At 32.6% G+C, this 20,049-nt stretch overlaps 2 protein-coding genes across 6 annotated transcripts in view; both read right to left on the bottom strand.

The window, feature by feature from the left end:
• Positions 1–2,224: 2,224 nt before the first annotated feature.
• Positions 2,225–3,294, bottom strand: mge (maggie). Of its 2 annotated transcripts, XM_064355225.1 has the most exons (4): positions 3,155–3,294; positions 2,842–2,957; positions 2,498–2,734; positions 2,225–2,447 (listed from the first exon to the last, which is right to left on the bottom strand). In XM_064355225.1, exons 2-4 carry the CDS (start codon positions 2,935–2,937, stop codon positions 2,379–2,381), a joined length of 402 nt encoding a protein of 133 aa, XP_064211295.1. In that variant the 5' UTR covers positions 2,938–2,957; positions 3,155–3,294; the 3' UTR covers positions 2,225–2,378. The 2 variants fall into 2 exon arrangements, with proteins under 2 accessions (XP_064211295.1, XP_969934.1); XM_964841.4 differs by lacking the exon at positions 3,155–3,294 and having other exon boundaries at positions 2,842–3,134.
• Positions 3,295–3,827: 533 nt separating this feature from the next.
• The window catches only part of LOC658375 (uncharacterized protein), a 53,590-nt gene continuing 37,368 nt past the window's right edge, over positions 3,828–20,049 (bottom strand). For all 4 annotated transcript variants that reach the window (XM_015983260.2, XM_064355224.1, XM_015983258.2 and 1 more), the window contains exons 3-5: positions 5,230–5,325; positions 4,600–4,641; positions 3,828–4,555 (exon numbers count right to left, since the gene is read on the bottom strand). In XM_015983260.2, the coding sequence (XP_015838746.1) occupies positions 4,514–4,555; positions 4,600–4,641; positions 5,230–5,325 (180 nt within the window). In that variant the 3' untranslated portion in view covers positions 3,828–4,513. The remainder of the gene's footprint in view (positions 4,556–4,599; positions 4,642–5,229; positions 5,326–20,049) is intronic.

Below are 20,049 nucleotides of genomic sequence, written 5' to 3'. Positions count from 1 at the left end.
TGTGAACTTAGCTTTAGAAAATACGTCAATACAGAAATCTGTAGGCAGGGGAAGAAGCGAATTCGGAAGTAAAATTACCGTTGGGGGCGCCACTGAGCTAGGTCGAAAACAGTAACCATAAATGACGGGAAAATGTTTATTCGGATATTTTGAGCGTTGTACGAATTTTGAGGCTTCACAATTATTACATTGCCTGTGCGGAATGATTATTGCATCTTTGATGCAAGAAACTTATGTTGACAAATGAGAGATGACGAGGAAAACACGAATAACGAATGACTGTTTGGTTCACTTTCTTTATTGGAAAATTATTACAAAGACATTGAAAAGCCTACCTTTTGGCATAATTTACGTTTAAATGTATCAGCAGTTGTTAATCTTTATTGTAGTTTTGTAGATTTACCGCAGCATTTCATGATTTTTTCAGTGGAAAATTCTAACCTAAAATTCATAACACTTTCACTAATTTATTGGTTTCTTGAGCCAAACTTTGTGTTCGCTGTGATCCATTACTTATAATCTTTAATTAGACAACTGTTTGATAACACTTTGTAATCAAAATTTAAATATTTTTCACTTTTTATCCACTTTCAAGTTCCAACAATAAACACTTTATACCACGAAAAACTACAGAACCAAAGTCAACGCTAGTATTCACCACCACGTACTTTTAAAGTAATTCTTTCTATTGTAAGTAATTAACACTATAAACGCAAAATTGTTGAACAATTCATTAAATGTCAGTTAAATGTGGCATTACGAAAATTTCTTTACTGTTTTCGACATAGTTCAAAAATCATCACCAGAGGGCGCCTAGTAAATTTTATTTCCGAATACCTCTCTGTCTACTTCGCGTTTTTATGCAAAGCGCCACCTGGGTGTGAACACAATGAACTAACTCAGCAAAAACCACAGCTTCCTTGATTAATGAAAGAACTTTCCCTTCACACGGCTGGCCGCATTGCTTAGTTCCTTGGCACATTTTTGTTTCTGAGAGGGAGCCCCTATAAAGTAAAACAATTCTGACAGTTCTAAGGTTAAGTGTTGTCACATGCTGTCAGTGCAGAAAATTTCTAAGGCAAAACGCATTAGTTTTAGCTGTATAGTTGTAGAAAACGTATTCTACAAACATTTGGCACGTGTTTTTACTATGAGGAACCAAAAGCGCATGTTGCCATGTGAGTGACGAAGAGCATATGCCAAGAGCGAACTGCGAAACACAAAACGAACGTAAAAAGCGTCATACAAACTTGAACTTTTTGCCGAATGGTAAACAAACATTTTTATGCTCACGAAAATGATCAAAAGAGTGTTGGAACGCATTTGCAATCAACTGTACAAAATGTACCCATTAGTGTCCAAATGCTTTGCATTTCAAATTTAGATTAAAACTTGTGGAAAAAAATGAAACTAAGCTTTGTCTTGCCTTCCTGTTAGCAAAATTTTGTATAAATCTTGTGCAAAAGAGGTTGAAAACTTAAATTTGTAAAAAATATGACGGCTGTCACGTTTGAAACCAAGTGAATTTTTCAGCAGCAACTAATAGATGGCGCTACAATAAAGTAAGCTCTCAAAAAACACTTTTTTTGTTCAATGCGACCAGCCGTGTAAAGGGTACCTCCTTTCACTAATCAAGGAAGCTGTGGCAAAAACGGAAAATTCAAACAAGATCTTTTAATTATTTTCCATATTTTAAAAATTATAAATGTTAAACATTTGTGTACCCATGCACCCTTGCGAGACATTTTAACATTTAACATCGCTTAATAAAGTGAAACAAAACTCTCGTCGGATAAAAATGTATTGAAAAATAATAAGTAATGTAAAGCCAAGGTTAAACTCCGATCACACAACTTGAAAATTTTGGCACTGTAAGTTGAGTCATTTATCACGAATTGATGTTAAATGTTGAACAATTAACAGAAAAATACTTGCAATATTTTACTGCAAATTTATTTATAATTGCAAAAACGACGTTTTTTGGTTTCTGAAGCATTTTTATGAAATTAAAAAATTTATAAAACAAAATATCCTCACAACTAGATTATACATTCAATAAAGATTTACAGATGTCTGCGTCTAATGCGACCTCTGCACATGGACAATTGAACTTTTACCCGTTTCCCCGCCACTACAAGTGAACCGACAATTTGTAGACTTTCAGTTACAAAATTACAGTTTCCTGTAACGCTGTAATGTGGGTGAAATCGTGACAAAAACGCACTTTTAGCCAATAATGTTTTATTCTAACGCAACTAACTATTCCAAGCATTAAAAATGCAACAATATGCAATTGATCGTAGTTATATTAAACAGGAATTTTACAACCAGACTGCATACAGAACTTTAAAAAACCTAAAACACCCCGACTTTCCCCATTATCGCTGCATCGGAGGCATCAACGGCATGCCGCCCCCTGAAACGGCCGTATTCGGCCCTAAAAGCATCTAAAAAAGACGAAACAACAACTCAATTTTTACGTAATAACTTCTCATACTTGTTTCTGTTGGTTACGCTGCATTTCCTCCATTTGTGCCCGTTCGACCTCGAATATTACAGGGGCAAATAGGATGATTGAGGTACTAAAAACTATCCATAAAGCGCTCCGTGAGAACCCGTACAAATTTTTTACACCTTGTTGTGTATTAACAGCCGCCGCGTGTGTGGCGTTACGGACTGATTCGGGAAACATTTCGGTGAGGCCCCAAAGTCGCTCAGTTAACGTCTCGTCTGGCTGAAAAAATGTGCCAAAAGTGAGGTTATGTCACCGATTTTTTAAACGCATTTCCACGCAAAAAACGCAGTTTTCCCGTACGCAAGTTACACAAACGTGTTAATCACCTCGTCGTCGTAGTCCATTTCCAGCTCGAGCTTCTTTTCCGGCGAAAACTCCTTGCTGGGAGCATCTTGTGCTTGTGACCCTTCCTGTGATTCCATGCCACTGTCGTTATCTTCAACTGGTGCCATAAGACAAACGGTTAGTACGGGGGCTTAATTAACGATTCGGACTGGGATTTGAGCCGTTTTGTTTGATATTTTGACGATTTTCTCAGGGTTAAGTGACAGGAGCTATGTGCACAACTCACGCATGCGTGGGTCGATTTTTGCGAAATGGGGGGAAAATGCGAATTATGAGCGAATTATTCATATTTACCTGAGTGAAATTAATGATAAAATAGTGCGGTGGAAGTTATTTTTCGTGAAAATTTCAATTGATTGTTGACATGACAAAAGTGGTATGTGCCATCTTGATCTCGCACGTCAACCAAACCAAAAACACTTTGGGACAGAGTTAAAAATAGAAATGTTGGGAAATACACTTTTGCAATTTGAATTTATGTTTTCTTTTGCTTAAAATCCCTTATCCTTCCCTTAAATTTATTCAAAGTTAAAAGCAGTTAGTAAATACGGACGCGATAAGTGGACCACGTGTGGCGCTTATTTTTAAAAGCTTTTATTTAACTTACTCTGTTGTCAGTCTGTCTGTTTTCATATTGTCGGAGCCAAATTTGAAAGGGTTCCAGTTGCCCCAATGACTTAAAATTTTGTATATTTACTTAATCTGCGTGACAATGTAATCCTATGTAGTTAAATACCCTCTAAAATGGTTAAATAGGGTTTTGAAATTTTTGGTTATTTTGTAATACCATTTTTCAGTCACAAAAGAATATTTTTTCTTACAGGTTATAATTCCAAAATTTATAAACATTCTTTTGTGACTGAAAAACAATATAATTTTTTACCTGTTACTGCATTTTTGAAATAAAAACATTATTTAAATTCGAAATAAAAGACGAAATAGATTGGGAAAAAGGATGTAAACAAAGTGGATCATAACTATTTAATTCATAAAATGTCTTACAGCTAAAACTTCCTACATACATCCTATGATACACATGTCAGATTTGAGAGGGCTGAGATCACAACGATCGATTGCAGTTTACAGATAAATATCTTATAAGTACACCAAACAATTACATTATACTAAACGATCTAACGAAACAAAGTGAGGCCAATATGACGATAGGTATGATGATAATTTGGGGAAGCTCACATTCATGATCACATTACATAAAAATTTTGAGCACATTCGATATGAGAACCAATGATAAGAGCTACTCAAGCCATGATAAGTACCCCAAGGCGGCTTCTGTGATATGATCTATACCGGGACTAGCTACACGCGTTTAATGCACAAATAGTAACAACATTCATTGTATCCATTACAATAAAATTAGCGCTAAAAATATAAAAAATTAGAAAAAGACTTTAGAGATTTTTCTCGATTAACAATTGGCAAACTGGCCACAACGACAAACTAATTTCGTCTATTACAAAAGAATCGGTCCAAACTGTCTTAAGCCACGTTGACCTTCCTGATAGATTAGGATGGAATACAGTTTCGAACGATCAACATCGATGATGCAATAATTGGATAATCACTAAAACTTGTGCAAACAGGCGCCATAGGGCCGAAGTCTTCTTCCTGAACCTACTTGGCACTTCACTTTATTTACAGAGTCTTTGCTTTGTCCAACAGATCGTTGATGAATTTCTGAAACAAACGGTTATCACACGCCAAACGTGAAACACACTCACTTTTACGTCACTCTGCGGCCCTTTAGCATTTATCAGCAGATTCTGCAACAAAAGTCGTTTCATCATTGCAATAAATCGATTTATTGACGCAAAACTCTACAAATTACAGTTTGTATTTTGGAGCCGAAGGCCACAAAATCTAAACATTGTAATTTACGAATCACAAGGTTAATTACAAAACGCCAAATATTGTCTGTTTATCCTCGTGGCGAAGAAAGGAAACGGTCGGCGGCGACATAGCGCCTTATCGTGTTTGTTTAATGTGTAAATAATAAAAAACAGGAAATTCCCGCCAGATAACCCTTGCCCGTTCAATTTGTAGTTAGAATTCCGGGGGCGAAGCGGCCTAAAAAATTGAAATAAAAGTGATCCTGAGCGCGCAATAACGATGTGAGAGGTCGACGCCCAGCAGGAGCCAAGTGCTCTCTCGCAGGATATTTAATAGTGCGACCCCGAGGGAACGCTGGAAAAATAAATACGAAAGCAATGCGCGGTTTGTTTGCTTAAAATAGCAACGATCGTTTGAATACTTTATAAAAATTGATTGGTCGAAGGGTCTGCCACAAGCCTTGACATTTTCCTTATCGATGACTCGTGATTATAGGACCAGGTGTTTGAATGGGAAGTTACCTGTAAATGCCTCCTTCGCTCGTCGTCGTTGTCCATATCTAGCAGTTCGTCTATGTCCACTTCTACTTCGTCGTTATTTACATCGTCTACTTGTTTCTGAAACAAAGAGGGCCTTTACAACTCTTTCAAAATTTTTCAACAAGAAATTTGATTTGTCAACAAAGTTAAAACCAGTAGTATTACACAGTAATGGAAAATTTTTATCCGTTATCTCTCTAATAAGTAAGATCAGCGCCGGGTTTTAAACCCCGATAAAATTATCAAATTCGAAATGACCTTAAAACCGGAACTAATCCGTGACAAATAAAGCACACGATAAACAGAAAAATCATTGATGAAGTGCACTAATTGCGGATACGGTGACCAAATTAGTGCGTGATTGATGTAAATTTAATTTCTTCCCATTTGTTGTTCACGTCGAAATGCATTTTCAGGGACCTATTTTAAACTAAAATAAAACTAGATTTGTTTTGTGTCGCTTGAAAATTTCTCGGCTAAAAATATAAACTTTTATTTCGGGTTGAAACCGATTTAAATTTTCGTTAGAGTTAAAATTAGGTAAACGAGATTTTTGTGTACCTATTATCCATCAGACGGAAAATCACAATTTTCCAATTTTTACTACATAAATACGTATTTTTACTACAGTTTCACCTACCAAGCAAGTTTTATGTTTCTTGCAGGTAGTTTTGAAGGCCCCAAGTACCAAATGATATATTTTCCGAAATGATATATTTCGAAAAATTTTCAAACTATGTTGAAAATTACAGTGGAGTCAAGTTATAACGAACCCGTTATACTAAATATGACTTAAAATGTGACGCAATTTTCCATTTTAACGAACTTTTCACCGAATTTTGAGAAATGTGTTGGGATTGATAATGACAAAGAAGCAAAAAAGTGTTAACTCATAAACAAATTATTGAATTACCAGTTAAAACATTGTAATCAGTAAAAATGTGTGTTTTTAAAACATAATTAAAATGCGAATTTTCTAGTTGTGCAAATATTTTACGGTAGTAGAGCTCAAAAGAAGTCAAAATAAATCAACTTGCTTTATCCGTTTTACTACATTTACTAGTTTTTGAGATATACAGAGCTTCAGCGTCTAAAAATTCGTCCAAAAATGCAATATCGACTAGGTTTCCGTCTTTTCAGTATTTTTTTCAAAGTCTAAATGGCTAATAGGCGGTGACATTCGAGCAAATGAAATTCAGTAGTATTTTCGTCAAAAAAATCGAAGCAAAATTTTTACATTTTTTATATAAGAGGACTTGTTTTTCTGTGGTTGTTTTTTAATAGACCATACTGAAGTTTTAGCAAAACTGTCAAGATAAACAATACCCAGAACAATGTAATCGTGAATTAATTTTAATTTTTTTTAACAATTACCGTTCTGGTCAGCTAGAATCAGTATTATTGGTTGCATATTAAAAAAAATAAAAAAATAATGCACTATTGACTCATCCTGTATTGCCAAAAAATTCATGTTTTATTGCAATATACAGGCTGTTTCACGTAAACAAAATCAACAATACACATTCCGAAACGAACTCGATTACAAACTTGGAAAAATTAGATAGTCTTCTCTAGTTTGTTCACCCCTTGAAAAAATTGCAACAGTTTTAGTTAGTTAGTGATTAAGTTTGATAGATTAGGTAGAATTATATTAATTCCATCTCTTGTTAGAACACTGAAAATTGTTTCTGAAAATCAGCAATTTATAACTATTAATGAAACAATGATTAGTTTGACATCACTACTGTCATGGGTTTCCAAAAATTCAACAATCCAATGTATATTTTTTGTATCTAGTGTTTTGTGACTTTTGTATATTTAGTTGCGTACATAAGCGCAGGGCGCAGGTAAAGATATGTGAAACACCCTGTATACTAATTTATTTCGTCTTATTTCATATGTAAAGTATGTAAAACAAAAATAACAGTTTTTTTCAGATATAACGAACAGATTTTGTGTATTTTCGGAGTTATAACTGAACTCCACTGTATCGTATTTTAAGCTAAAGACTCATTAAGACTGAGAAATTATCAACGAAAGTTAGTTTTGCCGTTCTCGAGCGTTTTCCAAAAACTCAATTATTTCGCATAAAATCTTTAAGTTAGTTTAACGTTAACATTAATGTTAAAATTATTATACTAATACCTTTACCTAGCGAGTCGTCACTGGTTTTTATGAGAGGAAGTTTTTAAAAAATGGATTTCCCTTTTAGCACCAAAAAGTGTTAAAAAGCTTGATGACACATTTATTGCGTTGCTTTTAGCTTCCCCAGGAGTGACGAAAAATGTCTACTTTAACTCCACAAACATTTCTATTTAAATCATTTGAAAATTATTATTAATTGCGCTTTAATTTAATTAAGTGTTCATGTTTTGCCATCGCATAACTTGCTTTAATTGACGTCAAATACCGCATTAATTAATCTACATACATTACAAGATGATTAGAGTGCCTAAACCAAACTACATTAACTGCTCGAAACTAATCCCAAGTATTTGTGCGGATCCACAAAACGAAATGATATGAAAAACCAACGTCATAACATTTATCTCCTATTTACACCTGCACTTTACTACAACACAAACATAATGAAATATTTGGACCATCTGTCGCCTGACAAAATCATTACTACAGATTACGCATCTCTTGTACGATACGACGAAATTGTTTCACAAAAAATATCCTTGTCAGGTCCCCTAATTAATATGACGAATGCAGTGCGTTACAAGTTGTTTGACACATCCTGTATATGACGCAAACGTGGTATTATATCTCTGTGTCAAGTGTTTTTTTTTTCGAAAAGAGCTACCGATGAAGTCATTCCGCTGAGTCACTGCTGATGGTCGAAGGTATACATATACCTGCAGGGTGTGCAACAACCGATGCATAATATTGGTCTTATCATCGGTGAAAAATGCGGAGAAATGCTTGAGAACCGACGATTAGGATGACTAACAAGCATGTGGAACAATGTGTGAGCAAAAGGGTCAACAACCATCAACCACCAACAACACCATGACCTTCAGAGCGGTTTAAACACCTGCTGAGGTGCGGGATCCGCTTTGTTTTGGGTTAATGAGCCGTTTTTCAGACTAGGCCAACAAAACAAATACTTTGGGACACCCTATAGGTATAATTTTTTTAAGAATTGAACTAAATACTGCGCCAATTTTGTCTGCTCAGAGAAAAACAATTCAGAAAGAGAATTTTATTGTTAGTTATTAGTGTTATTTTATTCTTGCTTTGGCCATTTCTTCTCTAATTTTCCTTGATCATGATGATGAAAAAAATTCTTGGCAAAAGCAATAAGATTTTTAGTACCTGTGTGCTCCATACAAATCCCACATTATTGAAGCAACATTTTCTTTGTACACCATAAAGTTTTACAACAGATAATGGTGTTTATGATAAACAACCCTCACAACGAGATGTTTTGCCAAGTGTGAACCGAAAATATTTACTATACCGATAGATTCGTCTGAAAGGCTACAGCCAGTCTGCAATAAATCACATAATCATAATAAAAATTTAATGGTGTACAAAGAAAACGTTCTTATAAAAGAAGGAACACCTTGTAGACTTTTTCTCTTCATACAGGGTATCTTAGCGATGTGAAAAAGTCCATTTAATTTTTTTTTAGCCGTACATACTAACCCCCTGACACACTTAAAATTATTTTCAAGTATACAGGTTGTCTTCGAAATTAGCTACAACACAAGCTTATGTTTTTTTAATGGAAAAACCTATATTTTTCAGCATTTTTGAATGCAGCTTTTAACACTGATGTTTTTAAGCTAAATTATTATTGGTCGATTTTGCTTTGTTTCTGAAATATTTTGATTTTTTTACCAAAAATACGCTTTTTTGAAAAAAATCATAACGTAAAAACTCTCAGAAAAGTAGAACTTTCACCACTTCAAAGAAGAAAGTTCAAACTAAAAGTATATATTATTTTTTTAGCGCACTGCAATCAAAAATTGAATAACTTCAAAATTTTAAATGGAACACCCAATTTTTTATTTTTACATCTAAAAGACCTTCAAATTGTCTCTCTAAAAACATTATTAGTTAAGTATTAAGGTATTTAATTTTAAACATAAAAAAATATTAACTATTGTTTCAGCACTCGAAAAATGAAATTTTCTGCTAATAATAACTTTAATGTTACTCTTAGGCCATTATTCGTCATTGACAGTGAAATAACTAAAATTTTAATTTATGGCGAATTTTTTAATTCTCGTATAAACTCCAACAAATGGTCTGTGATGGTATTGCTATGGTTAAGGATTTAAAAAAAGCGATTTTTCAAAGAGTGCTTTGGAAAAAACGTCAAAAATGTTGTTTAACAAACTAAATTTTGACAGTTCTATTAAATATGCAAGCAGAGTTTTTATAACTTTGTCTTGTTTTGTTTTGCGAAGAATTCCAGCTTATCAATTATCCTATCGTTTAGTTTTTAAATACGTAAGCTTGGCGGAAAAATAAACTGCCAGAATCTAGTATGTTAAAAAAAATTTTTTTGGCGTTTTTTCCAAAGCACTCTTCGCAAAAATGATTTTTTCTCCATTATGATTAGCATGTAAGATTCGATCATATGATGTGATACATCGTTGTAATCAGGATTAAAAATACTTTTCAAAAATACAACACGCGAATATGGCGTTCATAAGAAAAACTAAAGTTGAGTGTTGTAACTCTGACATCAAGAACGCCTTGGAAAATACGATGACAGATTTAGATTCCTTGTAAAGAAGTGCCTAAAGAACGTTCTAGTTAAAAACGTCTAGGTTTTTCGGGTTTCGCTTGAAAAAATAAAAACGAAAACTACAAATTTCCATTTTTTTCTAGTAATTCAAAAATTAAAAATGACACATCAAATTTTCTTGCATTAAAATGCACAACTTTGCCCTAATTTAACCGACCTCGCATCTTTTATAATAACTGAGATTCCCACGGTGGAGCTCAAAAAACGGACACCCTGTATATACTGCAAATTTTAGAAATATGCAGCAGAAATGTAGCTATAATCTAAAAAAAAGTCAGTATCTGTAATAATAAACAAGTTATGGAGATTTTTCGGATCGTTGGGACAACTTATACAAATACCCAGATTAGAGGGAACACTCTGTAGACTTTTCCCTTCATATGTAGACCAAAAAATGAAAAAAAAATTAAAGATCAATTTTTTGTACAAGGAACCCCTCAGAAAGAAAGCGTAATATCCAAGTTTAATGAACAAAATAATGAGTCAGATTTACATAAAAGCCTGTTCAGATTTCTATAGACTTCCCTTGTGCAAATAACGAGTGAATGAGGCACCGAAGCGGACACCCCGCGATCATTAATACTTGTTAAGGGTGGCTACCTCCAGTTTTAATCTTCAAACGTTGAAAATAAACAAAATTGAGAAAATTAATTACGAAGCTGCTGCACAATATTTCTTTTGAGTGAGCCATCTGAAACACATGTGTCTTGAACCACTCGGCTAATTTTATTTTAATTGATGACAAAACGTTAGTTACTAAAATTACCAAATAATGAGCGAAATGAAAAATTAAACAAAACAAACTTCCCCGTGTGATGTCAGCCGCATTCTTGCGCGACACTTATTTAAACCTGGTCGGATTTTCCTGCTACCTCACTCGCTAAATATACTCTCGTTACGGCACTAAAATAGACCACAAACTCGATAAGCCGAGATTAATAAATCGCGTTTATGTGAATTAAAAACACGCCCTCGTTGAAATAATCTCGTCTCATCTTTTCCGAAAGGTCGATGACTTCGTCGGACGTTCCTGCAGTGTTCCTGGGGGAAATCTACGGCCAACAAGGCCAACAAGGCCAACAAGGCCAACAAGGCCAATAGTGGAGTGGAAAATCGATACAGCAGGAAATGTGTGAGCCACCCAGAAAAATCCGGCGACACATGTTATAATAATTGAAGTTATGTTGTTCAAAAATAAAAAAGTTACAATTTGAGTCTCTTCTAATTTGTGAAGAAAGAGTGCAACTGGGATTGTATTTTTCGAAAAACTTGAAGGAAGTAGCAACTACATTGATTCATTTAATTAATTGTGAACTGATGTGAACAAAAAAGGGTGAAAGGCTTTGGAAGCAATTGTGCTTGGTGTCAAATCACATACAGGGTGCTCAAAAACTGGCGCACCAACTCAGTGGTACGTTATCGAGAAGCAAGTGCAGATTACGGGAAAAATGTTGAAAAAATTCCTAAAGTCATATTTTAAAAAATCTGGAGCTACAAACTTATTGTGTAAACTTCTTTAGTTTTCATTATTTTTTATGTTTTTATGTTTCATACCAGGTAATCGTTCCGTAACAAAACGATGAATAATTATTTTAAAATTTACTATCAGATTTTAGCAGTTTTTTTAATTTAAAAAAATTAAAATTTATCCAAAAGATCACAATGTGTAGATGTGCCAACACTGGGAATTATTTCTAAGGAAACCGTTTCAAAAATAATTTATTTTTATTTTCGATCAAATTCTATTGCGATTATGACTGTTAGACAACGTTGCCACATATCATTTATCTACAATCCGTTAATTATCAATAACTTTAATACAAAGAATTTTTTTACTATTGTAGATTGGCTCATTTAAGCAATCAAGGTATGAAGAGACTCGTTAATATGGTTCATGGTACAAAATTTGAAGATTTGCGAAAATATTTGTGAAAATTGTTGCAAAGGGAAGCAACACAAGAATAATTTTCAGAAGAAATCAGTGCACAGGGCTAAAGAAACATTAGAGTTAATTCATAGTGAAATTTGCAGTCCAATAAAAATAAATTCAATTGGCGGAAAGCGTTTTCTACTTCCGAATATTCCGAGAAAAACAACTCATATTTTTTTTATTAATATTTTTTATTTTTTTATTATTTTTCAAAAATATCGTCGAAGAAATTGTTGTAAAATAAAATATATGCTACATTTTTGATTGAGAGTTATTGATTTTTAAGTAATGACGTCATTTTCTTAAGAAAACCGATATTTTTAATTGCATACTATTTTTGATAGTACACTCCATTATCTTTCTGGTAATAATAATAACAACATTAAAAAAATAATCTTGAACAAAACAAAAACCACTGAAAAGCTTTATCTTGATGTTCTTTGGCGTTTTAGGGCGATTGCTTTGCATATTTTTTTAATTATTAGCACAGAACCACGTAAACAAAAAATAAAAAACAATCACCACCAATAAAATAAGGCATGAAACAGATGGATAAATTTTTTTATGTAAAATTATCAATATTTCTTGTAGCTACAAAAAGTGAGCTATACAACAAATAGATAAATTTGAGGCAATTTTTGTAAGTTATTTATTCACAGAACAACATTTTAGAAAATAAATATATAATAGTATATTATTACACGAGCAAGTAAAGAAGGTTTTTATCCACAAAAATGAAGTTTGCTGCACGAGCCGAAGGCGAGTGCATGTAATCATTTGAGTGGATAAAAACCTTTACTTGCGAGTATAATACTATATTTTATCTACGATCAAATAACCAAAAAAAAAAAAATTTTAAAAACCTTTCATAAACACACTCATATTTGTGCCGCGATTTTTGTGGTAGAAGATTTTCTATTGCACTCGTTGCGATATTGCGAATGTCAGGTGGCGTGCAGGTCATTTCATTCTCTTCTTCCAACATTTTAAATAACTTTCTGTCACAAAAAACTGCTTGAACAATCACAGATTTCACTACTAGTTCCGACTAAATAATTAGCTGTTTGTTTTTGTTGTCAGCTGATTTGGCTTGTTTGGTTATATTGCTGCGGTTACGGCACACAATTGCCAACATAAAAGTGGTGGAAAAGATAAAATTCCAATATTTCCAATTTTGATTTGTCCCAATCCCAATGGATAAAAAATTCTGTCAATTTTACCCATGGGTGAAAACCAATCAGAGACTTCTTTTAATTTGTCGATGGATAAAATGAAAATTTACAGTGGAACTTTCACAACAGTAATGGTTATATTATTTGATAATCGTAGATAAAATATATAATATAATATAACGCTCATTTCTGTGTGGTCATTAGTTTTTATAACTTTTACGTAGGTAAACCTCCCCATAAACTCTATCTCTGGCTGCGCCACTGGATCTTACAAGAAAAACACTTGTACCTATATATTTTTTCCGAGCATAGTCGAAAGTTTTTGAAAAATTCAAGAATTTTAAAAAAATGGTTGAAGTTGAAACAAATCTCAAAATAGAATTAAAGTTCGGAATTCGCCATCAAAGAACAGACCTTAACAGAATGAAGTATCTGAGAGATTCGATCGAAATTTGGTTGAAAAGGCGAGAAAATAAATAAAATAAATAAAATAAATAAAATAAATAAAATAAATAAAATAAATAAAATAAATAAAATAAATATAATAAATAAAATAAATAAAACAAATAAAATAAATAAAATAAATAAAATATATAAAATAAATATAATAAATAAAATGAATAAAATAAATAAAAACGGACTAACTGGAATTCAAAATCAGAAAAATTAATCTTTACTGGATATTGCAAAAATTCAAAGGCCTACATATTTATGGATAAAAAAGTAAAACTGTGAAGAAATCAAGAAATATTATAGGTATTTGCAGAATTGTCAACATTGAAGAAAGTAAATTCAGGTACAAAAGATTTATTTTACGAAGATCAAGAAATTTCTGATTATTTTCTTCATAGAAATAATGCTCAAGAAAAGTTAAAAGAAGTAATTTCTGAAGAAAAAGTGCCAGAAGATTCAAAACAAAAAGATTTTGAAATTCTAAATGTTATACATGAAGATGACAATGTACCAGAAGAAGGAAGATACCCACCCAGAACGTGAACTCGAAGACCTGTAAGATTTGGAGATTCTATTTTGTGTGCAGTCGATGAAAAAGAACCTTTAGAAGATACAAGATCAGTATTTGAGACTTTATCAAGAAAAATGACGGTAAACAGTGGAGAGAAGCTAAAGACACTTGAGTAAAGTTAATTATTGTTTGGGAATGAAAATTTCAAGAAAGAATAGTGCCTACATCTATAGAAGCTGGAAAGAAGTTAAGTAAAGTGATAAAATTAAAGACACATAAGAAACAAGATGAAACTGAGAAAAAAAATATGAAAGAAAGTTTCGACACCTAATATAGAAGTTGGAGAGAGATGAAGCTGAAATTATGTTGTCGTAATGTGCAGAAGGTGTTGAAGTTATGTTAGCCGATACAAAAAAACGAATGCGTGTAGAAGTTACGAAATTGTCAAAAATAAAAATGTTACAAATCAAGTCTCTTCTAATTCACAACTATAATTAAGTACATTACAAATCTCGAACAGGAAACTCCCAAGCTGTTTTGTTGCATTGTTCACGACTCAGATTTTTGCAACGTCTCAATCCCAATTAAATTTCTTGTTTTGGAGAGGAACACTGTAATAATGGTACTTCACCTCTCATTAAAGCGCGCGATTGATGGGAAAAATACTCGGAGATTCAATGCAAATGAAAATGTAACGGTTATACCGAGGAAAACGTTTCATTACCAGCTTGACTCATGATGACTATGAAGAATCTACGAGAAACTTTAATTTAATCGCAACCAGATTAATCGTTTCCTTGAAAAATGCAGCCGTGAGTCAAGTGACTGTCAACATAAAACATCACAAAATATCACAAACAATTAAAGAATTGACAGCGTGGGACTGCTTTTCATTAAATTCGAAAGCAAAAGTTTTGTAATTTTTTCTCAAAACAATTTCTTTTTGTAACACACCACTTCGACTCTGTCATAAATCTCTTCCTCAAACTTTTGAAACATTGCGTGAGAAACACAAATTTGTTAAATTTTGTAGAGGTTTCATGCCGCACAAGACTTACAAACTTTCAAATATCGCAGTACGTAATTAATTAAAACAAAAAATGATAGAACTCATACTGGGATATCTTGTTTCCTCCTGCACATTAATCACTTCGAACTGTGTGAAATATTCTGATCACAATTACGTAAGAGTAAGAGTAAACTGGCGGTTATATTAAAATAAAAGATGTAAAACAATGTAATTGATAGATTTATATTTAATTCCAGCTTCAAGGCTTCGTAAAAAACGCTTACAATTCACCGCATACCTCTTCCAAGTCCACAAGTTTGCATAAATTTGAGGTAAATTTTCGTGGCTCCTGGCAGCCCGTTTTTACAAAAATATTAGTGGCACTTTAAAAATACAAAATAACGTTTTACAAATTACATTTTGTTCTGTTTCATTTCACAGAAAATTATTTTTTTTTGGGAACTACATATAAAAAATGCAGTAATCAATTAAAAAGCATAAATATGTAGTATAAGTATAAGTAAGTAATAAGTATGCTTTCTGAATTTAAAATTCGGAAATTTTGAATTTATAATTTTACAATTCATCCGAAACGGTCCGTTGAGGTAAATTTTTGTGGCTCCTAGCGGCCCAAAAATTTGCATAAAAATAATGGCTCAAAAAAATGCAAAAATCACGTCTTATAATTTTATCTCTTTTTATTTCACAAAAAATTTTAGTTATGGTTTAGTATTAATTTCAATTTTGTCACATGAAATAATAAATTTGCGGTCTCCGAAAAAATGTAGGTCGTAATCAATAAATTTGATAATTAAACAAGTTTGTTTATTAAATAATTTCACTGGTCTGCAAAAAAAATTCCTCCTCCTTATTACAGTGAAACGGACACCTCCGAACAACGGACACCTCTTCACAACGGACATTTTTGCAGAAACGTAACAAAACCAAAATTAAATTTTCCACCTCCCATTAGCGGACATCTCCACAACGAACAATTAAAAGTTCCCATCGGTGTCCGTTGTTGAGAGGTTTTACAGTATTATGCGTGATTAATTAAATATTATATATGTAATGTTTCTAAATCAAAATGTAATAATAAAATTATGTATAGCATAAATCGACAGAAGATTCCATTTAAAATAAGCAAAATAAAAACTTTAAAGATTAAAAAAATTGTGCGAACACTCTGTAGAAATTCAGATCAATCAAACTTCATTGATTTTTAAAACTAAACGTGGAAAACGAATAATTTACATAACGACCATATTAAGAGTGGAATGGCACTGAAATTAGCTGTGAATTACATTTTAGTGGTCACATTATAGTTACAGTAATAGAGATCATTTGTAAAAGCACTAAAAAACTAAATAATTCTGTAAGTGCAAGTAATTCTGGTTTCGCGTATTTTTGGCACGATTTTCCTCTTTTGCAAAATGTGTTAAAATATGACAATATCACTTTCACAGCGATTACATTAACAAGCCTGACGAACTTGACACTAAAAGACAGAAGAATAGGAGTTAACAAGCACATAAGGAAGCAATTACCGCATTAAGACAAGAAGTATCCGAGCTAATTGACGAGACAATGTAATTTATTGTACTGTCTGTACGTATTTCTTGTCTCTGAAGCGGCCATCAATTGTTTCTTTGAATCATGCTCTGATAATAATGCGAGTCGAAAAAATACGCCAACAGTTCCTGCAGTTACGCCACTTGTCGTATTATTTAAAATGCGATTAGAGTTATTGATTGTGACACCAGAAAGCTCACAAGTTCAGGTTCGCAAGATTGGCCTAAATCGCCGAAATTGACTCGGATCGATAATCTTTATTGATGGCCGGCTTTCATGGGCACGTCACGATCCAGGTGTTACGGATTGAACCGAAAACAAGAAAATTTAATAACGGTTCAAGGACGGATTTTGCATAAGTATGCCGATGAGGAAAGCGGGTAATTACATACACGAAAACATCCAAGAGATAAACGACTTATTTTGGCGATTGGTCGTTTTTTTTCAAGATTTATACGCACAAAGCTAAATTTGTTGAGATAAATGATTGCAGGTAAACACTCGAACATAAACATTCAACAATAATAAACATCTGCATTTTACGTAGGTATTTTCATGCAAATTTAGCACTGCAACTAAATTTTAATTGATTTTAAGTAGAAGCCACGTAATTATTGTTGTAATTTTATGACAAAATTTTTCGCAACGTGATTTTGCAATAAATGGTACAAAGACTGCTGAAGGGTGATGAAAACCTAACAGCTTCGTAAACTGTTGTAAATTTATGGTAAATTCATGTAAATTATTGCCATAAAATGTGGTCACAAAGTTACTACAAAGTAAAGAACTGTAACATGACATTCATATCTTTGAAAAATCCTCGAACATTTTGACATTATTCCAAATAAAATGCGTAAATATCTATAATTATGCGCAAATAGTTCTACAGAATGATCCAGTTTTTTGGTTGTGCTACAGAGTGTCTCGAAGGAGTCTTAATAAAATTTTTTAATGGCATGCTCGTGACATGCTATTTTTTTGTGCTCATTCGGATACTTTTTGAACATGTCCTTAAAGTTATTTTCACATCAGTTCAGAGATTATAGTTAAAAATGAATAACATAAAGAAACAAAAAAATCGGTTTTACACATTTATTTGTAAAAAATGACTTAAAAAAATTGAAACAGTGAATTTTTTAAGACATTATTACAAGATACGTATTGAACAAGGTCTAACAGACTTATTGGTTAAGTTTGATTCAGCTGAATTAGTACAGGGTGGTTACTTCCCTAAACTTTTTTAATTTTAAAGCCATTTATTCTGAATATTTTAAATGGTAACCCCTGTTTATTTTTATATCATTCGATATGTTTTTTAAAACTATGACATTTGACTCTTCGTGCCATTAAAAAAACACTTTACCTATTTTCAAAATAAATAAAGGAAGAAAATTAAAAAAGATTTTAGATAATAAAATTTGAACACTTTTAACCGTTTTTCAAATTTCAAGATGCTCTGTAATAAGTTAATTAATTGAAAAAAAAAACAAAATTAATTAAAAAGTTTGGTTTTTAATTAATACATTATAATACATAATAATTAATACATAATACAGAGATTGTGACAAGACTAAATTTTTGATGATATTTTCCGAACGGTTAGTCGTAGCGAATTAATTCTTGCAAATTTGGATTCCGCCGGTCATTTTACGTTAGAAACACTCAATCCTAAGAAAGTAACTCCAAAAAGTTGAAAAATATTGAAGAAAATTTGGTTTAGACAAATTGTGACGTGTGACGAGACTAAATTTTTGACGCTATTTTCGGAACGGTTAGTCGTAGCGATTTGATTCTTGCAAATTTGTATTCCGCTGGTCATTTTACGTTACAAACACTCAACCCTAAGAAAGTAACTCCAAAAAGTTAAAAAATAATGAAGAAAGTTTGGTTTAGACAATATGTGATGTGTGACGTGACTAAATTTTTGACGATATTTTCGGAACGGTTAGTCGGCGCGATTTGATTCTTGCAAATTTGTATTCCGCCGGTCATTTTACGTTAGAAACACTCAATCCCAAGGAAGTAATTCCAAAAAGTTGAAAAATATTGAAGAAAATTTGGTTTAGACAAATTGTGACGTGTGACGAGACTAAATTTTTGACGATATTTTCGGAACGGTTAGTCGTAGCGATTTGATTCTTGCAAATTTGTATTCCGCCGGCCATTTTACGTTAGAAACACTCTACCCTAAAGAAGTAACTCCAAAAAGTTGAAAAATAAAGAAGAAAGTTTGGTTTAAACAAATTGTGACGTGTGACGAGACTAAATTTTTGACGATATTTTCGGAACGGTTAGTCGTAGCGATTTGATTCTTGCAAATTTGTATTCCGCCGGTCATTTTACGTTAGTAACACTCAACCCTAAAGAAGTAACTCCAAAAAGTTGAAAAATAATCAAGAAAGTTTGGTTTCGACAAATTTTGACGAGGCTAAATTTTTGACGATATTTTCCGACGGTTAGTCGTAGCGACTTGATTCTTGCAAATTTGAATTCTGCCGGTCATTTTACGTTAGAAACACTCAACCCTAAAGAAGTAACTCCCAAAAGTTGAAAAATAAAGAAGAAAGTTTGGTTTAAACAAATTGTGACGTGTGACGAGACTAAATTTTTGACGATATTTTCGGAACGGTTAGTCGTAGCGATTTGATTCTTGCAAATTTGTATTCCGCCGGTCATTTTACGTTAGTAACACTCAACCCTAAAGAAGTAACTCCAAAAAGTTGAAAAATAATCAAGAAAGTTTGGTTTCGACAAATTTTGACGAGGCTAAATTTTTGACGATATTTTCCGACGGTTAGTCGTAGCGACTTGATTCTTGCAAATTTGTATTCCGCCGGTCATTTTACGTTAGAAACACTCAATCCTAAGGAAGTAACTCCAAAAAGTTGAAAGATATTGAAGAAAGTTTGGTTTAGACAAATTGTGACGTGTGACGAGACTAAATTTTTGACGATATTGTCGGAACGGTTAGTCGTAGCGATTTGATTCCTGCAAATTTGTATTCCACCTGTCATTTTACGTTAGAAACACTTAACCCAAAGGAAGTAGCTCCAAAAAGTTGAAAAATAATGAAGAAAGTTTGGTTTAGACAAATTGTGAAGAGACCAAATGTTTGACGATATTTTTCGTAGCCATTTGCTTCTTGCAAATAACTCTGATAAAAAGTAATGAAGAAAGCTACAATTATTAAAATTAATTAAATTAATTAAATTAAGCTGTTCTCAAAAAATTGGCTGCTTTTGAAAAAAATAACGACAAACGAACGAAAATTAACGTATTATTTAAGTGCGAGTTATTTTTTTAAAGAGAAATCACTAAAGCTCAACGTATGTTTTTAAACAAGTGCAAAAATTGTCGTTCAGTCAAATACAGCTTCAATAATAAAAAGTC

The sequence above is a fragment of the Tribolium castaneum genome, chromosome 2 (assembly GCF_031307605.1).
Source record: "Tribolium castaneum strain GA2 chromosome 2, icTriCast1.1, whole genome shotgun sequence".
Taxonomy (NCBI): domain Eukaryota; kingdom Metazoa; phylum Arthropoda; class Insecta; order Coleoptera; family Tenebrionidae; genus Tribolium; species Tribolium castaneum.
The sequence above is the reverse complement of the archived record's forward strand: the minus strand, read 5'-3'. Positions and strand labels throughout refer to the sequence as shown.